Source organism: Loxodonta africana, chromosome 7 (genome assembly GCF_030014295.1).
Source record: "Loxodonta africana isolate mLoxAfr1 chromosome 7, mLoxAfr1.hap2, whole genome shotgun sequence".
NCBI classification, from domain to species: Eukaryota; Metazoa; Chordata; class Mammalia; order Proboscidea; family Elephantidae; genus Loxodonta; species Loxodonta africana.
Window position 1 is genome coordinate 85,539,191 of NC_087348.1, and position 10,089 is coordinate 85,549,279.

Below are 10,089 nucleotides of genomic sequence, written 5' to 3' on the forward strand. Positions count from 1 at the left end.
AAAGAAAAAAAAATTAGTTGTAGTCTAGAGCAGTTACGTTTTTTGTGAAGTGACGTTAGTTGTATTTGGCTAATGGGATAAAGCAATTTGCCTACCCCTGCCCACCCCTCCCCCCCATTGTCAGGATCTGAAACTAGACCTAGAGAATTCCAGAGCCCAAACTAATGACTACTCTGGTATACTCAACCTAATTAGGTTTAAAACGTAGGAGAGAAAGCTACTTATGTACTCCTGCCCTCATTTACATTCCCACAATATACTTAGGAGCATATGCTGGTGTGATCTTTTAGATGCCGGAAAAAAAAAAAAAAAAAGCAAAAACCTGTTTGTGTCTTTTCTCTAATACGCATCCCCTTCTAGCTGGTTGCTCTGGACCCTGAGTAAGCAAGGTCATTTCTTCTTTGACCAAATGTGTATCTCCTAAGCTTCATGCCACTCTGCACTGAATGTCTCTCCTTTCCTGCTGGGGGTGGGCCTCTCCATTTCTGGAATCTTACCTTCATACTGAACCTCCAGGAAGAGAGAAGATCCTTGTAAGATACTGCTTTTGGGTAACAGACATGCATAAACTGAGCTCCAGTCATCAGCTTTAGCCTTTCAGAAATCACCTTGATGTTGGCTGGTGAAGTCCTATCTTCACCAACGCACACCTCTACCTTGAGATTTTTGTCTGCAGTTTAGACATTATTTCAGCTCATCCAATAGCGAATACTGGCCCTAAGCTTAAGCTTTGATTTGCCATAGAGTCTACATAGCATCCAAGAGTCCTTTTGACCCTGTTATCTCTCAGATTCAATGTGTCCCCTTTTCTCTCCAGGAGTCCACACTCTGAAACCTTCCAATGCAATGGTGAGAGCCACCTCATAGCCTACCTGTGGAGGTAAATAACCAAATAGGTATCTGTCTGCCTTAGGTTAATTCACTCATTGATGCAAGAACGTTATTCCTCGAGGGCCATACTACAAAAAGATACTTATCCATTTATTCATTCAAATGTTTATTTTGGCTTGTGCTTGGAAAATTTTGTGGACATTTCAGAAATCCTGGTTGCATAGTGGTTAAGTCCTATGGCTACTAACCAAAGGTTCAGCAGTTCGAATCCACCAGGCGCTCCTTGGAAGCTCTATGGGGCAGTTCTCCTCTGTTCTATAGGGTTACTATGAGTGAGAATTGACTCGATGGCAATGGGTTTGGTTTTTTGGTTTTTCTACAATGTAGTAATAACATGATATTTACACTATGCTATTATTTTTGCAATTACTACCAAGAAAGAAAGGTTCATTGCATAATATCTTAACTATCCAATAATCCTATTCTTTATTATAGGACCTAACAGTAAAATATGCTTCCCTTTTATTTCTAGAAAAAAAAAAAAGTTCTGCTGCATTTTTGGGCATAAGTGAGAACATTCATTTGTAAATACCCATGCTCACTTTTCATAATATCTGTTGGGCACTCAGCTCCTTCCACCTCACTGGCATCCGAGGGCTGGAGTCTCAGCACCTCTGGCTCTCCATTCCCTTTGGCTCCATGTACCTAGTAGCTGTAGTGGGGAATGTGACCATCCTGGCAGTGGTAAGGGAGGAGCACAGCTTGCATCAGCCCATGTACTTTTTCCTGTGCATGTTGGCTGTCATTGACTTGGTTCTGTCCACTTCTACTATGCCTAAATTACTGGGAATCTTCTGGTTTGATGCTGGTGACATTGGTCTGGATGCCTGCTTGGCCCAAATGTTCCTCATCCACTGCTTCGCCACTGTCGAGTCAGGCATCTTCCTTGCCATGGCTTTTGATCGCTATGTGGCCATCTGCGACCCCTTACATCATACCACAGTGCTTACCCATGCGGTGGTGGGTCGTCTGGGACTGTCTGCCCTCCTTCGTGGGGTACTCTACATTGGACCCTTGTCTCTGATGATCCATCTGCAGCTGCCCATTTACAAGTCCCGGATAATCTCCCACTCCTACTGTGAACATATGGCTGTAGTTACTTTGGCGTGTGGTGACAGCAGGGTCAACAATGTCTATGGGCTGAGCATTGGTTTTCTGGTGCTAATCCTGGACTCAGCAGCCATTGCTGCCTCCTATGTAATGATTTTCAGGGCTGTGATGGGGCTAGCCACCCCTGAGGCCAGGCTTAAAACCCTGGGGACATGCGGTTCTCACATCTGTGCCGTCCTGATCTTCTGTGTTCCCATCGCTGTTTCTTCTCTCATTCACTGGTTTGGTCACCGTGTGTCTCCTCCAATCCACACCCTGCTGGCCAACTTCTATCTTCTCATTCCTCCAATCCTCAATCCTATTGTCTATGCTGTCCGTACCAAGCAGATTCGAGAGAGGCTTCTCCAAATCCTGAAAAGGGAGATGAGGAACAGATGACTGCTGTTTCCTTCTTCCTTTCCAAAAATGCTCATGGAAAAGAAGGCTGTTACATCTTTATTGAAAAAGAAGCTTGCTTCTCCATTTGGGAAATTCTCAAGCAGTCTGAGATGTTAGGCCCTGGGGTCTCAAATTTTTTGTAGTTCCAAAGGAATGGCAAGAAAGAGTGTACAATTCTCATTTCTATTAATGGAAGATTATATCTAATCTTTTTATGATTAAAGGATATTTGAGCCGCAAGGGAGGTAAATCAACAAAAATGATAGCAACATCAATAACACAAATAACAGCTAATGTTTGATATAAAATCCCTGGTGGCAGAGTGGCTAAGTGCTTGTTTGTTAAGCAAAAAGGTCAGAGGTTCAAACCCACCAGCCACACCAGGGGAGAAAGATTTACAGCCTTGGAAACCCTGTGGGGCAGTTCTACTCTGTCCTACAGGGTCGCCATGACTTGGAAATGAATTGATGGTAATGGGTTTAGATTTTTGGTTTGATACAAATATGTATATATACATAATTATATACTTCTTATGAACCTCTTGACATCTTGTGAGGTAGGTATTATTGTGCATATTTTATACATCAGGAAATAGAACAGTCTTGCTTTATAAGCTGCATAAAAAGTTGTTTATGCTGCCTAGTGTGAACACTTTGGTTGAAGTTTATTAGTATTTAACCTGATAATGTATTACACTTTCTACTTAGAGTCTGTTTTCTGTGCATATTTTAATAAGCAAATCCTAAAAACTGATCATTTCATGGAAGTGGCCTTGGCTAACAAACTTACAAGTTAAGCTTTTAGCAACTGGAATGTGGCTAAAACTGCTTGTACTAATAATTCTAGAAAAATATTGAGCTGTATGCCTAGCAAGGTATGACGATACCTACCATGAAAATAGAAAGTGGCCTAGAAAAAAATATCAGCTCAATGAAGGGAAATGAGACAAGATGACTATATCTCAAAATTGCCCTTGTTGTGTTTTCCTGCAGACCTGCTTCCATCAAGCGGCCTGAAGGATGTGAGGGCTCCGTGGAAAGGAAAACCTTCTCCTTCCCATAGAAATCCCCTCTGAACCCTGATCCATCTGTAGGACCCTTGTTCATGATGTACTGTGTTCCCAAAATGGATCAGCTCAAAATAAGGTAAATTTCCAAATTCTAGAATTTATAGAAACTAACATTGACTTTACTATCCAGATTACTTATTTGCTCAATACCTAAAAAAATGGTTAATTAACATAAAGCACTTAAGGTTGATTGAAAGCTACTGATGTAACTCTCACAATCACGCCTTAAGGTAGTAATGATAGTAATCCCACTTTGCAGGTGAGGAAACTGAGATTCCTAGAAGTGGTAAGAAACAGTCCAAGGTCATTCAGCTTATAAGAGATAAAGCCAGAAGGCAGGAATTAAGCCCAATTTTGTTTGTTTTTTGTCTGTTTTTAACCCTGAGGCTCCTAACCTCTCTGATCTTCTTTTTCCTTGGCTGTGAAAGAGGGCTTCCAACTTTGAGTGGACAGAACAGGAAAGAGCTCTGTAGCACGTCCAGGCTGTGGTGCAAGCAGCCCTGCTACTTAGGCCTTAGGATCCAGTGGAATGAAGTACTGGAGGTGTCCATGACGAGGAAAGGATGGACCTTATGGAAGATCCCCAGTGGAAGAATCACTATGTGAGCCCCTGGTATTTTGGAACAAGGCTATGTCATATACAGCAGAAAATTGACAACTTTTGAGAAATAGCTCCTGGTGTTTTATCAGGCCCTAATAGAGACAAACAAGAGCCCTGGTGGTACAGTGGTTAAGCACTCAGCTGCTAACTGAAAGGTTGGCGATTGGAACCTACCAGCCACTCCACGGGATAAAGATGTGGCAGTCTGCTTCCGTAAAGATTACAGCCTTGGAAACCCTATGGGGCAGTTCTACTCTGCCCTATAGGGTCGCTTCAACTCGACGGCACTGGGTTGGTTTTGGTTAAGTTGAAATTGACTTGACAGCAAAGGGTAGTAGCAACAGAACATTTGGTCATGGGGAACGAAGTGATCATGCATCCTGCCCAGTATGAGCTGGGTTCTGTCAGACCCACCAAATCATAAAATTAGGCCTAGCATCTGTCATTGTAATATGGAAATTGTTCATCTAGGATCAAATATAGTAGGACCAGAGGACCCTAAGTAAATTGCATAAGCAGGTAGCCTAGACTCTGATGTCAACCATGCCATTTGTATAGTTCTCCTTCTCCAGATCACATCAATGGACACATGAAATTGTCCTATACAACCAACTAATGGAGGAGAAAGCCAGAGCTTGACTTACAGATGGGTTGGCTAGGTATGACCTAAAATGGATGGCAGTTGCCCTGTAGCCAAATAAAGGAATGGCATTGAAAGAGCAGAGAAGTAAAGGCTTCCTGATGGGTGGAACTGCAAGTACTACACCTGATCATTCACTTTCTGTGAAGGAAAAAATGGCCCAAGGTGAGAATATAAATTCCTGGGCAGTGGCCAGTGGTCTGCTATCTTGTCAGTGGCCTAGAAAGAAAAAGACTGGAACATCAGAAGCAAGGAGTTCTTGGGTAGAGGCAAATGGGTAGACATATCTGAGTGGGCCCAGGTTGTGAATATTTTTTTTTTTAATGAACTTTTATTGAGCTTCAAGTGAACGTTTACAAATCAAGTCAGAGAGTCACATATAAGTTTATATACTCCTTACTCCGTATTCCCACTTGCTCTCCCCCTAATGAGTCAGCCCTTCCAGTCTCTCCTTTCGTGACAATTTTGCCAGCTTCCAACTCTCTCTATCCTCCCATCCCCCCTCCAAACAGGAGATGCCAACACAGTCTCAAGTGTCCACCTGATATAATTAGCTCACTCTTCATCAGCATCTCTTTCCTCCTACCCACTGTCCAGTCCCTTTCATGTCTGATGAGTTGTCTTCGGGGATGGTTCCTGTCCTGGGCCTACAGAAGGTTTGGGGACCATGACCACCAGGATTCCTCTAGTCTCAGTCGGACCATTAAGTATGGTCTTTTTATGAGAATTTGGGGTCTGCATCCCACTGATCTCCTGCTCCCTCAGGGGTTCTCTGTTGGGCTCCCTGTCAGAGCAGTCATCCGTTGTGGCCGGGCACCAAATAGTTCTTCTGGTCTCAGGATGATGTAGGTCTCTGGTTGATGTGGCCCTTTCTGTCTCTTGGGCTCTTAGTTACCGTGTGACCTTGGTGTTCTTCATTCTCCTTTGCTCCAGTGGGTTGAGACCAATTGATGCATCTTAGATGGCCGCTTCTTAGCATTTAAGACCCCAGACGCCACATTTCAAAGTGGGATGCAGAATGTTTTCATAATAGAATTATTTTGCCAATTGACTTAGAAGTCCCCTTAAACCATGGTCCCCAAACCCCGGCCCTTGCTCCGCTGACCTTTGAAGCATTTAGTTTATCCCGGAAACTTCTTTGCTTTTGGTCCAGTCCAGTTGAGCTGACCTTCCATGTATTGAGTGTTGTCCTTCCCTTCACCTAAAGCAGTTCTTATCTACTAACTAATCAATAAAAAACCCTTTCCCACCCTCCCTCCCTCCCCCCCCTCGTAACCACAAAAGTATGTGTTCTTCTCAGTTTATACTATTTCTCAAGATCTTATAATAGTGGTCTTATACAGTATTTGTCCTTTTGCCTCTGACTAATTTCGCTCAGCATAATGCCTTCCAGGTTCCTCCATGTTATGAAATGTTTCACAGATTCGTCACTGTTCTTTATCGATGCGTAGTATTCCATTGTGTGAATATACCACAATTTATTCAACCATTCATCCGTTGATGGACACCTTGGTTGCTTCCAACTTTTTGCTATTGTAAACAGAGCTGCAATAAACATGGGTGTGCATATATCTGTTTGTGTGAAGGCTCTCATTTCTCTAGGGTGTATTCTGAGGAGTGGGATTTGTGGGTTGTATGGTAGTTCTATTTCTAACTGTTTAATGTAACGCCAGATAGATTTCCAAAGTGGTTGTACCATTTTACATTCCCACCAGCAGTGTATAAGAGTTCCAATCTCTCCGCAGCCTCTCCAACATTTATTATTTTGTGTTTTTTGGATTAATGCCAGCCTTGTTGGAGTGAGATGGAATCTCATTGCAGTTTTAATTTGCATTTGCCTAATGGCTAATGATCGAGAGCATTTTCTCATGTATCTGTTAGCTGCCTGAATATCTTCTTTAGTGAAGTGTGTGTTCATATCCTTTGCCCACTTCTTGATTGGATTGTTTGTCTTTTTGTGGTTGAGTTTTGACCGAATCATATAGGTTTTAGAGATCAGGCACTGGTCGGAGATGTCATAGCTGAAAATTCTTTCCCAGTCTGTAGGTGGTCTTTTTACTCTTTTGGTGAAGTCTTTAGATGAGCATAGGTGTTTGATTTTTAGGAGATCCCAGTTATCTGGTTTCTCTTCATCATTTTTGGTAATGTTTTGTATTCTCTTTATGCCTTGTATTAGGGCTCCTAACGTTGTCCCTATTTTTTCTTCCATGATCTTTATCGTTTTAGTCTTTATGTTTAGGTCTTTGATCCACTTGGAGCTAGCTTTTGTGCATGGTGTGAGGTATGGGTCCTGTTTCATTTTCTTGCAAATGGATACCCAGTTATGCCAGCACCATTTGTTAAAAAGACTCTCTTTTCCCCAATTAACTGACACTGGGCCTTTGTCAAATATCAGCTGCTCATATGTGGATGGATTTATATCTGGGTTCTCAATTCTGTTCCACTGGTCTATGTGTCTTGTTGTACCAGTACCAGGCTGTTTTGACTACTGTGGCTGTATAATAGGTTCTAAAATCAGGTAGAGTGAGGCCTCCCACTTTCTTCTTCTTTTTCAGTAATGCTTTGCTTATCCGAGGCTTCTTTCCCTTCCATATGAAGTTGGTAATTTGTTTCTCTATCACATTAAAAAATGACATTGGCATTTGGATTGGAAGTGCATGGTATGTATGGATGGCTTTTGGTAGAATAGACATTTTCACTATGTTAAGTCTTCCTATTCATGAGCAAGGTATGTTTTTCCACTTAAGTATGTCCTTTTCAATTTCTTGTAGTAGTGCTTTGTAGTTTTCTTTGTATAGGTCTTTTACATCCTTGGTAAGATTTATTCCTAGGTATTTTATCTTCTTGGGGGCTACTGTGAATGGTATTGATTTGGTTATTTCCTCTTCGATGTTCTTTTTGTTGATGTAGAGGAACCCAAGTGATTTTTGTATGTTTATCTTATAACCCGAGACTCTGCCAAACTCTCCTATTAGTTTCAGTAGTTTTCTGGAGGATTCCTTAGGGTTTTCTGTGTATAAGATCATGTCATCTGCAAATAGAGATAATTTTACTTCCTCCTTGCCAATGCGGATGCCCTTTGTTTCTTTTTCTAGCCTAATTGCTCTGGTTAGGACTTCTAGCACAATGTTGAATAAGAGCGGTGATAAAGGGCATCCTTGTCTGCTTCCCGTTCTCAAGGGAAATGCTTTCAGGCTCTCGCCATTTAGAGTGATGTTGGCTGTTGGCTTTGTATAGATGCCCTTTATTATGTTGAGGAATTTTCCTTCAGTTCCTATTTTGCTGAGAGTTTTTATCATAAATGGGTGTTGGACTTTGTCAAACGCCTTTTCTGCATCAATTGATAAGATCGTGTGGTTTTTGTCTTTTGTCTTATTTATATGGTGGATTACATTAATGGTTTTTCTAATATTAAACCAGCCTTGCGTACCTGGTATAAATCCCACTTGGTCGTAGTGAATAATTTTTTTGATATGTTGTTGAATTCTATTGGCTAGAATTTTGTTGAGGATTTTTGCTTCTATGTTCATGAGGGATATAGGTCTGTAATTTTCTTTTTTTGTGATGTCTTTACCTGGTTTTGGTATCAGGGAGATGGTGGCTTCACAGCATGAGTTAGGTAGTATTCCATCATTTTCTATGCTTTGCAATACCTTCAGTAGTAGTGGTGTTAACTCTTCTCTGAAAGTTTGGTAGAACTCTGCAGTATAGCCATCCGGGCCAGGGCTTTTTTTTGTTGGGAGTTTTTTGATTACCATTTCAATCTCTTTTTTTGTTATGGGTCTATTTAGTTGTTCTACTTCTGCTTGTGTTAGTTTAGGTAGGTAGTGTTTTTCCAGGAATTCATCCATTTCTTCTAGGTTTGCAAATTTGTTAGAGTACAATTTTTCGTAATAATCTGATATGATTCTTTTAATTTCAGTTGGGTCTATTGTGATGTGGCCCTTCTCGTTTCTTATTCGGGTTATTTGTTTCCTTTCCTGCATTTCTTTAGTCAGTCTGGCCAATGGTTTATCAATTTTGTTAATTTTTTCAAAGAACCAGCTTTTGGCTTTGTTAATTCTTTCAATTGTTTTTCTGTTCTCTAATTCACTTAGTTCAGCTCTGATTTTTATTATTTGTTTTCTTCTGGTGTCTGATGGATTCTTTTGTTGCTCACTTTCTATTTGTTCAAGTTGTAGGGACAATTCTCTGATTTTGGCTCTTTCTTCTTTCTGTATGTGTGCATTTATCGATAGAAATTGGCCTCTGAGCACTGCTTTTGCTGTGTCCCAGAGGTTTTGATAGGAAGTATTTTCATTCTCGTTGCCTTCTGTGAATTTCCTTATTCCCTCCTTAATGTCTTCTATAACCCAGTCTTTTTTCAGGAGGGTCTTGTTCAGTTTCCAAGTATTTGATTTCTTTTCCCTAATTTTTCTGTTATTGATTTCTAGTTTTATTGCCTTGTGGTGTGAGAAGATGCTTTGTAATATTTCGATGTTTTGGGCTCTGCAAAGGTTTGTTTTATGACCTAATATGTGGTCTATTCTAGAGAATGTTCCATGTGCGCTAGAAAAAAAAGTATACTTTGCAGCAGTTGGGTGGAGAGTTCTGTATAAGTCAATGAGGTCAAGTTGGTTGCTTGTTGTAATTAGGTCTTCCGTGTCTCTATTGAGCTTCTTACTGGATGTCCTGTCCTTCTCCGAAAGTGGTGTGTTGAAGTCTCCTACTATAATTGTGGAGGTGTCTATCTCAGTTTTCAGTTCTGTTAAAATTTGATTTATGTATCTTGCAGCCCTGTCATTGGGTCCATAAATATTTAATATGGTTATGTCTTCCTGGGCAATTGTCCCTTTTATCATTATGTAGTGTCCTTGTTTATCGTTTGTGGTGGATTTAACTTTAAAGTCTATTTTGTCAGAAACTAATATTGCTGCTCCTCTTCTTTTTTGCTTACTGTTTGCCTGATGTATTTTTTTCCATCCTTTGAGTTTTAGTTTGTTTGTGTCTCTAAGTCTAAAGTGTGTCTCTTGTAGGCAGAATATAGACGGATCGTGTTTCTTTATCCAGTCTGAGACTCTCTGTCTCTTTATTGGTGCATTTAGTCCATTTACATTCAGCGTAATTATAGATAAGTGTTTAGTGTTGTCATTTTGATGCCTTTTTGTGTGTGTTGTTGACAATTTCATTTTTCCACTTACTTTTTTGTGCTGAGACTTTTTCTTTGTAAATTGTGTGATCCTCATTTTCATAGTATTTGACTTTATGTTTGTTGAGTCGTTACGTTTTTCTTGGTTTTTATTTTGAGTTATGGAGTTGTTATACCTCTTTGTGGTTACCTTAATATTTACCCCTATTTTTCTAAGTAAAAACCTAACTTGTATTGTCCGATATCGCCTTGTATCCCTCTCCATATGGCAG

The 10,089-nt window shown here is 40.6% G+C and overlaps 1 protein-coding gene across 1 annotated transcript; it reads left to right on the plus strand.

The window, feature by feature from the left end:
- The first annotated feature begins 1,418 nt into the window (after positions 1-1,418).
- LOC100655425 (olfactory receptor 52M1-like) lies at positions 1,419-3,344 on the plus strand. The gene has a single exon (XM_003423594.3). It carries the CDS (start codon positions 1,426-1,428, stop codon positions 2,377-2,379), a length of 954 nt encoding a protein of 317 aa, XP_003423642.1. The 5' UTR covers positions 1,419-1,425; the 3' UTR covers positions 2,380-3,344.
- Positions 3,345-10,089: the final 6,745 nt, after the last annotated feature.

What these genes read in the sequence shown, in the direction of transcription:
- LOC100655425 (XM_003423594.3), top strand. Translation starts at nt 1,426, where the DNA reads ATGCTCACTTTTCATAATATCTGTTGGGCACTCAGCTCCTTCCACCTC.